The following is a 17,021-nucleotide window of genomic DNA, read 5'->3' as shown; positions in this document are numbered from 1 at the left end:
TTCATGGCATCCTGCATTCTACTAATTCCATATGCAAGACTGCATATGAGGAAACTTCAGTGGTACCTAAAATGTTTATGGAGTCAACATTGTCACAGTCCGGAAACAGATTCCTCTCATTCCCTGCCTACAACAGGAGTTTCTTTGGTGGGCAGAGACATGTCATCAGAACAAGGGTCTGTCATTCACTCTACCCCCTGCCACCCAAACCGTAACTACAGATGCATCAGACTATGCTTGGGGGGCCCACCTGGCAGGGAGATGCATTCAGGACATATGGAGCCCAAGACAAATGCATCTGCATATCAACCAGAAAGAGATGCTAGCTGTTCAGAATGCCCTGACAGCCTTCAAGGACTTACTTCATCCAGGACAACTACTGATAAAGTAGTTATGTGGTACATAAACAACCAGGGGGGTACACATTCCTATCCCCTTTGCAGACTAGCCATGGCATTGTGGGACACAGCCTTGACTTACCAAGTACATCTTCAAGCTCAATTCCTGCTAGGAAAACAAAATACTCTGGCAGATGACCTAAGCAGAAATCTTATGGACCCTTATGAGTGGAAACTGGATCCACAAGTCTTCAGCATGATAACACAGAAATGGGGGAGCCCAGACCTAGATCTATTTTCCTCTTCCCCAAAATCATCAACTGGACAAATTCTGCACAAGGACTTATCACAGACAAGCATGGAAAGTGGATGTCCTATCCTTCAGTTGGAAAAACCTATCAGTCTACACCTTTCCTCCTCTGCCTCTTCTCCCCAAGGTCTTGTTAAAGGTCAGGCAGGAAAAAACAAAAATGATCCTAGTTACCCCGGACTGACCTCTCCACCACTGGTACCCAATTCTAAGGAATATGTCTCGTCTCCCTCCTTGGTACTTGCCTCAAATACCTCATCTACCGTCTCAGCAGAGCAGTCACATTCTGCACACTCAGCGCCAAACTTTGAACCTGGTAGCATGGCTGATCATGTAATTATTCAAACAACACCTCTCAGTAAATCTGTGATGGATATCATTTTGGAAGCCAGAAGGCCTAGTACTAGAAAATCTTATGCTGATATAAATGGAAGAGATTCTGTGCTTGGAACCAAGCACAAGGAACAGACATAAAACCAAATATTCCTCAGATTTTACAATACTTGACTGAGATGCTTGACGAGGGCCTATCTTTTTCTTCAATAAAAATCCATGCCTCTTGCCATCTCGGCTCATTACAACACGGAGCCTCTCATCTTTTCTCATTCTCTGCTAAAACAGTATCTTAGAGGGGCCAAAAATTTAAGGCCGCCCAGAAGATCACCAACTTCTGCATGGGACCTCAATTTTGTGCTGGAAAAACTCACCTTGCCTCCTTTTGAACCAGCAGCTACTGCGGATATAAAGTTTTTATCTTGGAAAACAGCTTTCCTTTTGGCAATCACTTCAGCAAGAAGGGTTTCAGAACTACAGGCCCTCATGGCTGTGGAGCCTTTTATTACATTTTACCTGGACAGGGTGTCCCTCCGGACCAATCCTTCATTTATGCCTGAGGTGGTATCCAATGTGGCTCTTATCCAAACTATTCACCTGCCAACATTTTACCCAAATCCGCAGAACAAGGGGGAGCGGATTCTGCATTCATTAGACGTACACAGACAACTAAGATTCTACTTGAACAAGACCAAATCTCTAAGAAAGTCTGAGCAACTACTGGTGGCATTTGCTGCAGGATCAGAGGGAAAGGCTATATCAAAGCAGACTATTCCTAAGTGGATAAGCCACTGCATTCATTTCTGCTACTTGCATCATGGTAAACCAGTGCCCAGGGGAATCTGGTCACATTCCACCAGGGATGCCTCTACCTCAGCAGCCTTTCTCAGAGGAGTTCCAACCAAAGACATTCTAGAAGCTGCTACTTGGAGCTCTGTTCATACTTTTACAAAGCATTATCATTTGCTTCTCTTCTCTAAGTCCAGGGCAGGCTTTGCCACTGCAGTTCTGCAGGGTCTTACAGCCTCCCCTAATGCTTTTTAGTTCCATCCTCAGCTTTGGGATTTTACCCAAATGTAATGACTGCAGCAGTGAAATATGAAGAACATAGTACAGTTGTGTACACTTACCATAAATGTAGATGTTAGAGTGTATTCACTGTTGCAGTCCAGGTTACCCTCCCGCCATCCCCCTTTTTCTTCTAGAACTTCTCTTTCCTTTACTATATTCTAAGGCCTTTGTGGTGCATTTGCTTTTAGATGAAGGTAAAGTTTATGTTGCTAAAGTGCATTTATATATATATTGTTTATTTATATGTACATATTTTTGCTCCCCATTCGGGGGGCACCTGACATCTGAGGCAAGAAAAACTGAATAAAATGGCATCTGCTGCATGTTTTATACCCCTGACGTCATGGAAGAGGAGCCAGCAACCGACGCAGGACCCAAGACTTTGATATTCAGGCCGAATGAGGGCAACCTGCCAGCAGATTACCCAGATGTAATGACTGCAACAGTGAATACACTCCAACATCTACATTTATGGGAAGTCTACACAACTGTACTATTCTGCACCCCCAGCTTCAAACCCTGACCCTTGCAGCCTGGCTAATTACCTGAGCTATCCAATACCATCCCTCAGTAAGCAAGTGCTGGATGTTATTCTGGAGGCAAGGAGGCTTAGTACTAGAAAATCCTATGCTGAAAAGTGGAAAAGATACTGTTCCTGGAGCCAGACAGAGGATGGGCAAAACAGTGCCCAGCTTACCGTATATTCTTCAATACTTAACAGAGATGCTCCACAAGGGCCTTTCCTTCTCATCTATTAAAATTCATGCCTCAGCCATTTCTGCACATTATAATACTGAGCCACCCTCTTCTCTCACCCCCTGCTGAAGCAATTCCTCAGAGGGGCCAGAAATTTAAGACCACCCAGGACAGCCCCTACTCCAGCCTGAGGCCTTAATTGTGTATTGGAAAAGCTCTCTACCTCCTTTTGAACCAGCTGCAACTGCAGAGATGAAATTCCTATCTTGGAAAACAGCCTTCCTTCTAGCCATCACTTCAGCAAGAAGAGTGTCTGAATTACAGGTCCTCATACCAGTGGACCCCTTCATCATCTTCCATGCAGACAGGGTGTCCCTCAGGACCGATCCTTCCTTTATGCCCAAGGTGGTATCCAGTGTGGCCCTTAATCAGTCCATTAATTTGCCAACCTTCTTTTGTAATCACAGAACAAAGGAGAACGAATACTGCACTCTTTGGACGTGCACAGATAACTTAGATTTTATTTGGACAGGACTAAGCCTCTCAGGAAAACTGAACAGCTGCTAGTTGCCTTTGCTGCAGGGGCAGAGCGGAAGGCCATTTCAAAGCAAACCATTTCTAAGTGGATAGACCATTGCATTCATTTCTGCTATAAGCACCTTGGAAAACCTACCCCACACGGGATAAGATCACATTCCACCATGGCTGCATCTACTTCAGCAGCCTTTTTCAGAGGTGTCCCCACCAGGGACATCCTAGAAGCTGCTACCTGGAGCTCCGTACATACGTTCACCAAGCATTACCACTTGCCTATTTTTTCTAAATCCAGAGCTGGTGTTGTCACTGCAGTCTTGCAGGGCTTAATAGCTGGTCCTAATGCTCTCTAACTGCCTCCTTACTTCCTTAGCTGTGGGAATCTACCCAAATGTAATGACTGCAACAGTGAAACACGAAGAACATAGTACAGTTGTGTACACTTAGCATAAATGTAGATGTTCAAGTGTATTCACTGTTGCAGTCCTGGTTACCCTCCCTCCAGCCCCCTGACTTCTCTTAGCTATACCTTTCTTCTTGTTTACTGTATTTAAGCTTTCTGGTGTATTTGCTTTTTGTTGGAGGTGTAACCTTGTATATAATTGCTTCCCATTATGGGGGCACCTAACATCTGGGGCAAGAAAAACTGATGTAATGGCGTCAGCTGCATGCTTTATACACCTGACTACCTGACATCATGGAAGAAGAGACTGCATCCGGCTCAGGACCCAAGACTTTGATAATCAGGCCGGCTGAGAGCTACCTGCAGGCAGGTAACCCAAATGCAAGACTGCAACAGTGAATACACTCGAACATCTACATTTATGGTAAGTGTACACAACTGTGTTTCTCGTATTCATCTGTTACAATATTTACATGAGAGAGTTCTCCGCAGTAGGCAACCTGATGTCGGCCAGTATACAAAAGTCTTTCACTACTGTAGGGTGCGTGGTACGTCGCAGGTAGGCTGATGTCGTACATCGGCCATAAAAAATGATGTATGCACCAACCTCAGAACTTCTCTGCCACCAGTCCAGATGCCACCTTCGAACATTGGTCTGTTCGCTGAGTCGTAAGCTGTGTTCCAGCGATTTTCTCAGGTAAGTGCCCCATTAGGGAATTCTTGTTTCTTTTACCTACTGTTTTGTGGTAGGGCTCATGTCATCCAAAAAAGGCAAATGCCAGTGTTGAAGACAAATTTCACATAAAGATAGCCATCTCCAGTGTTTGTTCTGCCTAGGGCCTACCTACGACCACAAATTCTGTCCCATTTGCCAGGCCTTTGTTCCCAAGACCTTAAGAAGTTGACTTTCCTCCTTAGCCATTTAGTTTGGAAAACCAGTGCTTAAAGTTGCTAGCTAAAAGCACGATGGAGGGATCCTCAGGGCTCTAGGTAGTCTGATACGAAGCAGAAGGCCAAAAACCCAAGGCCTTGAACCTTCTGCTGTGCCTCTTACCATCAACTCCTCTCCTGAGGTGGATGAGAGCCCGGAGATGCGTGCAGTTTCTGGTTCACAGACCAAGCCCGATTTTGAGGCCGCCTTGGGTCCAACCACAGGCACATCCTCAGAGGCTGAGCAGGCAATCCGTCTTAGATGTACAAGGGGAACCAAGGCTCGTGATAATTAAAGTTCCTAAGGGGATACCTCAGGTCATTGTGCAGGAGGAAATTCACTCTGATATTTTTGATTGTAGGCCTACGTTCAACCCTCCTACATTACATAGGGCAGAACTGCATCAGAAGAAGCAGAAGTCTAAACAACTGCCCCTTCCAAATGACCCTCAGACTGATTGGCAGTAATTCACACAAGGCCTTTTCAAGGCCATTGTGGCCCATAAGCCTCCTCCTGGTGTTTCAGGATCCCCCCCAGCACTGCTGCTCCACATAAAAGGTTTAACGAAGAGGTTTCATCAGTGGAAGAAGTATCTTCAGAAGAGGAATCTCTGGCTTATTCCTCACAGATCCCCTCCCCTTTAGTTACGTCTCCCCAGAGGAGGACACCAATGGGAACTGACTCGCCCATGGAAGAACTCTTTAGGTTCTAACCTACTTGTGTAAATTGCTCAATGCTGGTTTGGCCTTCTCTTCAGTGAAGGCTCACATGTCCGCTATTTCTGCCTCTGTCTCCCCCTCTAGCTAGCAGATTTGAGGATAAACAATTTCTTAAAGGCTTCCTTCACATTATATGTCCCAGGAAACCTATCCCTCTTCTCTAGGATCTTAATCTTGTACTCGAAGAGCTGCCCCCCTTTCGAGCCAGCTTCATCAGCTTCTCTGCAACACTGCTCCTGGAAAACTGTACTGCTACAAGCTTTAACTTCAGCCAGATGTGTGCCTTAGCTCCAGGGTCTAATGGCCTCTTCCCCCTTTTTGATTTTTCATAAAGACAGTGTGTCCTTGCATACCAGCCCTTTTATGCCCAAGGTAGTCCATGAATTGTTATTCAGCCAACTCTGTTCATTTACTTACCTTCTTTCCTTCTCCCCAGAATTCTAGTGAGAAGGTGCTGCACACCCTGGGTGTGCATAGACAACTTAGATTGATTCTTGTCTAAATAAAATCTATCAGGAAATCAGACCAGCTTTTTGTTTTCTATCATCCCAGGGCTCTGGGATTGCCTTTTTCCAACCAGACTATTTCTAGTTGGATTTCTTAGGCTATTTTGTTTCATGTGAAGCAAAGGACTAGATACTAGCTCTGTTCTTGAAGCAGCTACATGGACTTATGTGCATACCTTCACTAAACATTACAAATTGGATGGCATTTCCGAGTGTAGGGCAGGTTTTACCAGGGCTGTACTACATGGCTTCCTGGACAGCTCGACTGCTGCTTCCTCCATAGTCTCCTCATGAGCTTTTTTACTCCCCCTCATGTAAAGAATACCGCAGCAGTTGAATAGGACACAGAATAGTTGTATAAAATCTTACCATAACGATAGATGTTCTCTTCTCTCTTGGCAGTATTCCAGTCCCTCCCTCCTTCACCCTGGTTGTTCTTTACCTTGGATGGTCATACCCTACTTTTCCTTAGGCTGCTTTCCTCCAGGGGCATTCAATTCTGAGGTCAGTGTGTGCGTGCATCACTTTTATGGCCAACATATGATAGTCTACGTGCGACTTACCACTCACCCTACAGTAGGAAAAAAGTAAGGAGCTCCAAGACCCAAAACATTTTCTGGTCTCCCCAATTCCTAAATATTGCAGGAATTACCCTGCAAAAACCTTTGTCAGAAGAGCCCCTGCTCCAGCCTTCACCACCACTTCCAGGCACTGAAAATGGCCCTGGAAGGACACCCCAAGGACAGCCTCTCCTCAGTCCCCCACCTGGCAGCTCTTTCAAGACAGAAACAGTAATGCGTAACTTCATCAGCCATCTTCGCCTCTCATTCCACCTCTTTCATGTCTTCCCCTCTGGAGAAATGTCACTTCAGATCGATGGGTTCTGGCAGTAGTGGAAAAATGATACTTCATGTCCTGGCAGGAAAAACCCATGCCACAAGGCATCCCCTTCCCTCCCAAGAAACAGCTTCACCTAATCCCTCAGGTTATCCAAGAACTACTCACCCAGGGGACCATAGAAACTGTCCCCCAGGGCAAGAAGGAAGAGGGTTTTACTCCAGGTTATTCCTGGTGCCAAAAAAAGATTGCCCTTGGAAGGCCCATCCTAGATCTGTCCTTCCTAAACTTCTTTCTGAAGGTCCCTTCTTTCAGAATGCTATCACTTCAAAGCCTTCTTTCACTATTGCCACCCAAAGCTTTCATGGCCACTTTGGACCTGAAGGAAGCATACCCCCATATTCCCATCCACCCAAGCTACAAGAAGTATTTGCATTTTGCTGGACCCTCTTCACACACATTCAATTTACTGCCTTGCCCTTTGGTTTATACATTGCACCGAGGGTCTTCACAAAGTGCCTAGCCCCAGCAATAGCCTACTGCAGAACAAAGGGCATTCAAATCTACACCTACCTAGATGACATCCTCATTCTAGCATAAGAGGAAATCACCATCAGGAATCACCTTTTGTTCTCCATGTCCCTGTTCCAGAGATTGGGATTCACCCTCAACCTAGCAAAATCATCCCTCACTCCATTCCTGGACTGCAGAATAAGGAACGACTTGATGAAGGTCTTCCTTCCTCAGGACAAGGTAGCCTCCCTAGTCAACCACTTCCAGGACCACCTCCTGGTCAGCAACCTCTCATCCAGGCAGTTCATGCACTTTGTAGGTCTGATGGCAGCCACAATTCCTATGAGGTCACTTGGCAGGCTGCACATGAAGTTCCAGTGGTACCTGAAAAATATGTGGTCACAACACCACTACCCCCTGGACTTTCAGGTATTCTTCTTACCATGCCTGAAGACAGAACTGAGGTGGTGGATCCAGAAAGTACGACAGAACCTTAGCCTACCCCTGCAACCCACCAGTCCAGTCCAGTCCATGCAGACTGATGCCACCGATCTAGTGTAGGGAGTGACTGTGAATGGCCTCAAGGTGCAGGCCCTATGGGAGCTCTCAGCCCAGAAAAAACATATCAACATAATGGAGATGACTGCGGTCCACCTAGCACTGCAGGCCTTTCTCCCTCTCAAGCAACCAGGACCCTTACAAATCTTCACAGACAACACAACTGTGATGTGGTGCATCAACAAAAGGGGGGGGGGGGCAGATCTTACCTGCTCTGCAGGCTAGCAATGCAGGCATGGGAGTTAGCCTCTCGGAACAACATATCATTGCAGGCAGTCTGTAATCTATCCCAGGACAACCATCAGGCGGATTCTCTCTGCATCACGAGTGGATGTTTCACAGAGATGTGTTCTTAGACATTACCCACCAGTGGAGCACAAATCAAGTAGATCTATTTACCTTCCCCCAGAATAGACCATTGCAGCTTTTCTGTTCCAAGGATCCCCCCAACTAGCCTGGAGAGTGGAGGCTTTCTCCATCTCTTGGAAGGGAATATTCCTTTATGCCTTCCCCTCCCTTCCCATTCATTCAGAATGTCCTCCTAAAAATCAGGAGGGACAAGCTAAGAATCTTGCTGGTGACTCTCTATTGGCCAAGGCAGCATTGGTTCCCCCTTCAATCTCTTTCACCACAAGTTGCCTCACAAGGTGATCCTGCTCACACAACAGAAAGGATCTCTCATTCATCCACAGCTGGAGATGCTCTTCTTAACACTCTGGGTGATGAACTTTTTATCCTTTTTAGACACTGCTACACAGAGGACATGCTGTCTATCCTACAGGAGGCCAGGAAACCCAATACCAGGATGTCCTCTGTTTCCAAATGGAAATGGTTCTCCAAATGGTATCTCCAAAGGCAAAGGGGGACCCCCTTCTAAGCAGATGTTCCTCTAATCTTAGCCTGTGTGTGTGAGCTCATAAAATCAAACCTTTCATATTCATCAGTGAAGGTCCACTTATCTGCTATTTCTGCCTGCTTGCCTCTGGACCCACCTCTACTTTCCAGATTGGATGTCAAACTATTTTTAAAAAGGTTTCTCCCCCTTAAGTCACCAAAAAAAAAATATTCTTCCACCTTGGGATCTAAACTATGTACTAGAAAAACTCACAATTGCTCCCTTTGGGCTAGCTAGCTAGCTGTACTTCTCTGCAGATGTGCACATGGAAAACTGTCATACTAGTAGCTTTTACCTCAGCCAGAAGGGTTTCAGAATTACAAGCACTAAAGGAATCCCCACCCTACACAATCTTCCACAAAGATGGGATGACCCTGCGTACCAATCCCTTCTTCATGCCCAGAGTGGTCAATGAGCTTGTCAGTCTGTTCACTTACCCCACCTTCTTTCCTTCCCCACAGAATGACAGAGAGAATACTCAACTCCCTTGAGGTCGACAGACAATTAAGGCTCTATTTGGACAAAACCAAAGGTATCAAAGTCCAATCAGCTCATTGTCCTTCCACCCCAGGGCAAGGTGGTATCCAAACAAGCTATCTCCTGCTGGATAAGGAAAACTGTCTCCTATTATTCCTACCATGGGAAACACTTATTACCTCATGGGGACAAAGGCACACTCTGCAATAGCTGTGGCTTCTTCTGGGGCACAACTACCTTTCTTGTGGCAGCGACGTGGTCCTCTGTGCATAACTTCACCAAACATTACAAATTGGACCATGTCGCCAGAGCAGGATTTGCAAGGGCAATCCTGCACGGATTCCTAGAATCTGCAGCTTCTTCTGCCACCCTTCCTCCTACTTTGAGATGTGTCACTCTCCCACAGTAAGAATACTGCAACATGGGAATAGGACAGAATAGTTGCGTAAAATCTTAACATAACCATAGATGGTCTTCTCTTCCATGTTGCAGTATTCCTTCCCACACACCTATCCCCCTTCACTACATTTAACCTGCCTAGATGCATCATTTGGTACTACTTAGATTACTGTCTGACTGGGCAGTTAGTTCTGAGGTCTGTGCACACAGACGTCACATTTAAGGCCCCTGGTTTATGGCCCTGTGTGTGACAGCCCACACACCTGGCAGCAACCAGGCTTGAGCTTTTCCATAGGAGCCGACATTTAGGTTGCCTGAGGAGGAGGATCTCGCAATAAGAATACTGTAACATGGAAGAGGAGGACATCTATGTTTATGGTAAGATTTTGCACAACTATTCTTTATCTTTAGTATAGCTACATAACTTAGGATTGTTTTATGTCTTCTTAGCCATTGGATTTGCATCTTGAGTATTGTCTAGTAGTGTCTCATCGTTGCAGTCAAACATTTTGAATTTCCTCCATGTAGGTTGAAAACCCATTAGAAGAAGCTATTAAATTTTTGACACCACTGAAAAACCTTGTCAGAAACAAAATTGAGACTCACCTTCTTGCCTTTGAAATTTACTTTAGAAAAGGTAAGTGATTTTCTTCATGATATGTACACTGACATTGTCTATGAAACATTTTCTTCTAGTTGAGAATATTTGCAGAATTTCTGTTCATATAGTGCATTCAATATTTCTCTCCAGCATTACTTTTTACTGCCAATTTGGCATAGATGTGGAATTTGCTTTTCAGTTTATTTCCCTTCTATAGTACAAATTAATCAGCAGTGTTGATCCTCTGTTGTCTCAAGCACATTTAGTATAAAAGGACAGTTGGCTGCAGTGGATGTGTGCATAATTTCATAGATGTCTTCAGTTTCTGGTGCTGTTCTTTTTGTTTTTTTTTTCATGTAGGCATTTAACTTCACATAAAATATTGACTCTATCTTTGCTTACCCATCTAAGTTTCTTGGCTGAGGTCTGATAAAGTAATTACACTAATGCAGTGTAAGACTGCCTCATTCTCATTAAAAATAATCTCCAATTTAAACCCAAAGGACTCAGACATACTAAACTGGAGCCAGCTCCATTTAAACCAGTAGCATGCAGTAAGCTTAACATTGTTACCCCCACCTGTGCAATAGCCACATAATGTAAACACAAACATGTCTTAAGCTGATGCATTTAAAACAAATGCGTACCCAAGCCTGTTAGAATTCTTAAGTCCAGGCATCAACTTAAACCCTCAAATGTATCTTTTTTGCTACATAGCATCAACAGGTCTAAGCCAACATGCATTACATTCTGTGACACTACAGTAAACGCACTGGTGCAAAAAGGGGGTCACACAACCAGCATGCAGAAGCCAATTAAGGAAACGGGGCCAAGTTTACATCTGGCAACATCGTGGTCATATATTACACAGATGCTCCACCTACTTGGTTGAGCAAGGGCAGAGCGACGGTTAACTTTCTCTCAGGTGACAGAATCCACATTGTTATTAGACCTCAAGTCCCTTCACCCCAGGTACACACATGACCAGATCATTGTGCATGTGGAGTGGATGACTTCAGATTCTTGCAGGAATTTAAGACTCTAGATTCACCTACGTGGGTCATGTGAATAGAATTGTGATGGAGCTTTGAATGTGCATCTGAATTGGGTGTGAAACTAGTATTGATCAGTATGCCGTCGTTGCTGAGAGTGATTCCTAAATAAAAGCAAGAGATAATTGTCTGATTGGCTCAGCTACTGGTGTCATTTTAATAGGGGTACAGTATAGATCTTCTTGGGAAGTGATAACTGACAACCCCAGCTGCTTTACTAGGGATGTCCAGCATATTTCTCTTATGGTTTCTATTATTGGACAACACTTTTCCCCTCCCCATATTGCCTTTTACAGGCAAGGCCATTGCCTTCAAATTACCTATTTAGGCTTTCAAAATCTAGCCAGTATTACGGTGGCAGTGCTGAGTGCCAGAAACATTAACAAAAATTTGCTTTCCTAGCAGACATTCCTAATCCTGGAAAATTTAGATGTTTGTGTAGTTACTAAATATGGTTTCAGAACAGGGGTAGCACCCACCCTCAGTACAAGGATTTAATGTCAACCAGTCCTGCAGACCAGTGCTAAATTGGAAAGTGTTGCTAGAGGGAGGTAATCTGTTTCTAAAAAGCATTGCCTCCAGATTCATTCTAGAAGGCAATGAATTTGAACTCCACATGCTTCTCATGGTAAACAAAACCCTTTACTATATCATTACCAGTTGCCCATACCCCCACATGACACCAGAAACCACAAGTCACATCTAAACAAATGATCAACTCTAACCATAAAACACAACCCTATCCTCTTGGTTGTCTTCAATTACCCCACCATAAATTGGGGGAACCTAAACTACCACAAATAAGTATGCATAAAATTCCTGGACTTCATTAATCTAATTCGTTAACTGTCTAGTCTAAACCCCGAGGGGGTGCTCATAAATATTGGCTTTGATTTTCACAAATGTAGCGTGCTATAGTTATATAGGCTCAGACCCCTATCAGATTTTAGTTTCAAAACTTTCAAAGTCATATGGTTGGGACTATGTGATCAAAGTTTTGAAACTTCGAACGTTTTGAATGGAAATTGCAGTACAGAGCCGAGCAAGAAATGTACCCTTTTTTGCAATGTAGTGCGGTCTCTATGTTGGTATATTTAATTAGCAGAGTGTGGGGGGGGGTGCAGGGCAAAAACATTAAAAGTAGATTTTTTTAATGTTCGAAGTTTTAAAAATTCGATCATAGTGTCTTGGCCATATGAATTTTGAAGTTTCGGAACTTTGATAATCTGACATAGATTTAATGACTCGTAAATAGGCTTGGCACCTATTAATGAATCACTGGAGAAATCTGATCACCATGCTGTAACATCTTAAGTGCAAGATCCGAGTTATCCAGTTTGACCTCTAACTGCAGAGACCTCGCCAAGGCAGATATCCTCCAACTGATGAAATGATGGAATTTAAGCATCCTCCTCACCTCAGTGTCCTTACATCCCAAGTTTACTTTGAGGATTTGGAAACCCCATAAAGCATAAATACAATGACAAATTTAAGAACAAGCCTATGTTGCGAAACCCCAGTGTTAAACTGTACAGTAAGAGGAAGATGAAGAAACATATAGCCCGTAAAAGTAAAACTGACACCCCATCAGCTAGAGAAGAACTCAAAAAGGTCAACAAAGAATTTTGAAACAAAATCAGATCCTTCAAAAGCAAGTAAGATATGTGTCATCACCCATGCTGAGTATAAACAAAAAGCCACCTTTGTCGGGAACCTCAGAAGTAACACCCAACAGTGCTCTGAGTTAATACAAAATAACACCACATACTCATCCCTGATGATCTGTCCAACATATTGGAGGACAAATTCTGCTCAAATTTTGCTCCCCATCTAATTATCTACAGCACATTATATACCTATGCCTCCCCCTCCCCTCAGTCACCTCCCGGCAAAGTCCTACCTCCATGGCTAAGAACACTAGCTCCATAAGCCCAGGTAATATGCCAGGCTTGTCTTCTTGTCAACACCAAACATTGTTTGACTGATTTCGTTCAGTCTGGTCAGTCTCAGGCTTTCTTCTGGATTTGTACTAGGGGTATTGAGAACTGCTATAATCATCCCACTTCACAAAGGGGGATCCACTGCCACCAGGAAACTGTAGACCCATAAGCCTCACAAGCCCCATCTGTAAGGCAGTGGAGCACATCATTATGGAACTCTTTTACAAAGACAAAGGCTGTCTTCAAACCCTGCACCCAAACCAGTTTTGGTTTGTTAAAGGTAGGTACTGATTCCTAAACATGGTAGAACAAGTCACCAAAGCATTAAACTTTTGCAAGTGTATTCCCATTGCATACCTCGGCATTGCTAAAGCCTTTGATACCTTTCCACTTTCTTCCGTCATTGGTAAGGTAATTAAAAAAAAAAAAAAAACTAAAAGTAAACTTCTGTGTTACCAACTGAATAGCAAACTGTCTCACTGATAAATCCTGACTCTTAGTTTTTGAGGCGCACACACAACCAAAAGAGTAAATGTTCATTGTAGTCAATTTACAGTACTAATTCTTTGGTATTCCTGCTGTAGAGAAGCCTGAAATCGGCCTAAATACTAGTGCTTTTTTACCATCCCTCAGCTGGTGGACAGTCCAGGCAGACCCAGAGTGTGGACGCACGATTATAAAAGGGTCATTATCAGGGAAAATCTTCATTTTTTTCTTACCATGTAGTCAGATGCTTCACATGTGTGTTCCTTCACGTCATCAGTCCATTGGTCTGCTTGAATTACCTTGATGTCCTGACTGGAATCACTGTTGTGGTATTCATAACCGATGGGTTGTCATCTTGCTGGGATACCAATGCTTTACCTTCCCAAGGACGTATGTCTAGAGTGTAACCTCAGCTTGTCAGCATAGGGGTATGTAAAGTGACATGCACGCAAGATCCTCAGACTCTTGCCGCCAGCCCGAATGCAGATATTGCACCCAACTTGACTGTTCATTTGGTACCATGGCTTTGCTTGTTGGTGTTACATAACTACCCTGTTGAGCTATCCTTTCTAACCTTTTGACTGTTAATTGCTATTGGATGCCAGCTAGGATTCATAAGTGAGAGTGCGGTAGGCAAATTCTGTACAAGGACTTGCACGCCAGTGCATTTTCTGTGTAGGCCCTGAACACAATTGAAGATCTTGTTCCATTTGTCAGTCCTTTGTTCCTAAAATCCTCAGGTCGAGGCTTTCTATTCTTAATACCTTTCTTGAGACCATGTGCTTAAAAAACTTAGCCCACTCTATCATGTTGGAATCCCTGGCTCCAGACATCGGCCTTTCTCCTAAAATGAAACTTGAGGCCCAGAAAGTGCTTGGTTTCCTTCATCTCTGAATCGGATGTACCTACTGAGATGATTGAACCCGCAGTACATCAGAGTTTATTTCAAGAACCTGCTACAGTGACCCCCTGAGGGAAGGCCACTGTAAATCTGAAGGCTTTGTAGATAATCTTTTCCTCTGATCCAACTGCATCTCATTATTTCAGAGAACCCACAAGGAATCTCTCAGATCCTTGTATGAGAAGAGGTTCCAGGAAACCTTACCAAAGTGTGCAAGGTTTCTGACCCTCCTAAATACATACAGGTAGACATCACACCTAAGAAGAACAAATAAAACCTTAGGCATGCAACATCCCTACAGCTTTCAGAATTACTGGAGGTCCATACACCTGAGGTAAATACTCTATTGGAGACCTTTTTCTTGACTATTAATTTTTTTAAACATGTTTTTTCGTGGAGGCAGATTCCCCACAGTGCCTTTTTTATTTAGGCCTCCAGCACAACATTGCTAGCTGTCAACTTTGTGCTAGGCTAATTCAAAAACCATTAAGAATGCATTCAGTTAGATATGAAATTGAGTGAAGCAGGACCTTCACATACCTCTGCACCCACCAGTTCCCTGACTGTCTTGTTCCTTTCCTCTGGTTCCTTTAGCAAGATTTCATATGCCGATTCTGCAGTCGACTCTTGTCGGTACAGTGGTCTGTTTTTCAGCAGCCCAATTCGCCTCAGTCAGACTTGCAAAAAATTTCTTCTGTGATGGATTTGCTTGGATGAAGTTTTTCAAGGCCATCTATTTGTTCTGCCACTGCTGATGGCCACAGACACTTCCCCACCTTAGGTGGGATGCAATATGTGGGAAGGCAGTCCAAAGTATATTGTCCAAGAAGAGGCCAATGTGCATATCAGTGTCCTTGAAATGAAAGAGAGTCGTCCTAGCATTGCAGGCCTTTCAGACTGGCAGTATGTCTGTATTCTGGGACATCAGCAAACGGGGAGGAACCAGATCTTATCTGCTATATTGAAAGGCAGTGAGAGTGTGGCAGTGGGCAATCTCTTCTGGCCGCTTTCTCATAGTAGTGCACGTACTAGGGAAAGCCAACGTGCTTGCAGACAAACTAAGCAGGTCCATTCTGATGCCTCATAAGTGGTTTCTCCATTTCAAAGTGGCAGAGAATTTTCCATTGATGGGGCCAGCCATGCTGTGATTTTTTTTTTTTGCTTCTCCCCTCAACAGGTGTAGCAGTCTGTTCGTCCTGATCCTGCATCTAGGTTACTCATCGAGAAATGATCTAGATGTTCTTCGTGTTTCACTGTTGCAGTCATTAAGTTTCCAGCAGCATGGCCGACTCCACGTGGGAGTCTATAGCGGCCTGCAGCAGGCGTCAGGGGCTGCGAAAGCGCCTCACTGAGAACCGGCAACTGGCTTAAGAGAAGCTTCGTCGTCTGTTTTGGGCCTCGGTTGTCTATCTCTGTCCTTTTCTTTGCGTTTTTTGTGAACTCCGGTAGTCGGATGGCTATCCGATGACATTTCTGGATAATTAAACCGGCGTCCAAAATAGTTTAAAGCAAAATCATGCCTTAGTAGTGCGTTGGCTAAATCTAGCACAAAACCGACAACCAGAAATGTTGTGATCAGGGCCTAGGCAAGGAATACAGTAAGAACAAAAATCCTTATGAGGTATTTGCTTTCCACAAGAAATAGAATTATTTACTTTTTCTGACATCGGTCTGGAGCAAGAAAAAAGTTTTCCTAACGGGGTACTTAGCTTTATTGAAGACTTCTGATCTGAAACTCGAACATGAAAATCTCAGGAGTAGGCCAACCGGCACTCGCGAACTGCTTCTGCTTCGGGCACTGCGTGGCAAGAATGACTAAAGAAAATGGCTTCAGCTGCATGTTTTATAGCCCTGACGACCTGACGTCAGGGAAGGGGCGACAGCAACCGACGCAGAACCCAAGACTTTGAAATTCAAGCCGACTGAGGGCAACCTGCCAGCAGGATTACCCAAATGTAATAACTGCAACACAGACCTCCCAACCGTCCCGAATTACTCTGTTTTTACCGAGTTTTGGGGTCAAAATGAAGGGGTGCCACGATTCCCGAGTGGCACCCCTTCATTTCCGATTTTTTTGCTTTTTTTTTTTTTATGCTTTAAATTTTCGCGTTGTCGGATCTGACGTGTGCGCGATGATGTCCGCTCCGTCAACGCTACCAGCCAGTCGGAATTATTTCTGGCTGGCTGTGAGCGGGCGGGAAATGGGAATTAAACAGCAGCAGCACTAATGCTGCCGAGAATGGGCTGCTGGCTAAGGGTTTTCTTTTTTTAAATTGCTATGCTGACAATGGGCTGGTGACTGGCGTTACTTTATTTGCACATTTCTGCCGAGTCAGTGCCGACGTAAACAGACTTTGGGCTGCAGGCTGAGAGAACGGGATGAAGCAAGGCAAGGCATTAGCCAGGTAAGGAAACAAAGTGTGTGTGTGCGCATGTGTGTGGGGAGGTGTGGTCACTAATGCAGCTCAATCAACTGATCTGTTTAAACCATCACAATGAATGGATTGTAGTGATTATTTCT

General features: G+C 44.3%; 1 protein-coding gene across 1 annotated transcript in view; it reads left to right on the top strand.

Annotated features, from left to right (window-relative positions):
• Positions 1 to 17,021, top strand: part of NAA15 (N-alpha-acetyltransferase 15, NatA auxiliary subunit) — a 2,782,393-nt gene that overhangs the window by 2,093,911 nt on the left and 671,461 nt on the right. The window contains exon 15 of the mRNA XM_044060403.1: positions 10,049 to 10,157. Coding sequence (XP_043916338.1) covers positions 10,049 to 10,157 — 109 coding nt within the window. The remainder of the gene's footprint in view (positions 1 to 10,048; positions 10,158 to 17,021) is intronic.

This window comes from Protopterus annectens, chromosome 2.part0 (genome assembly GCF_019279795.1).
Source record: "Protopterus annectens isolate FY-2018-M chromosome 2.part0, PAN1.0, whole genome shotgun sequence".
Classification (NCBI taxonomy): Eukaryota; Metazoa; Chordata; order Ceratodontiformes; family Protopteridae; genus Protopterus; species Protopterus annectens.
This window is presented reverse-complemented; position numbering and strand designations above follow the sequence as displayed.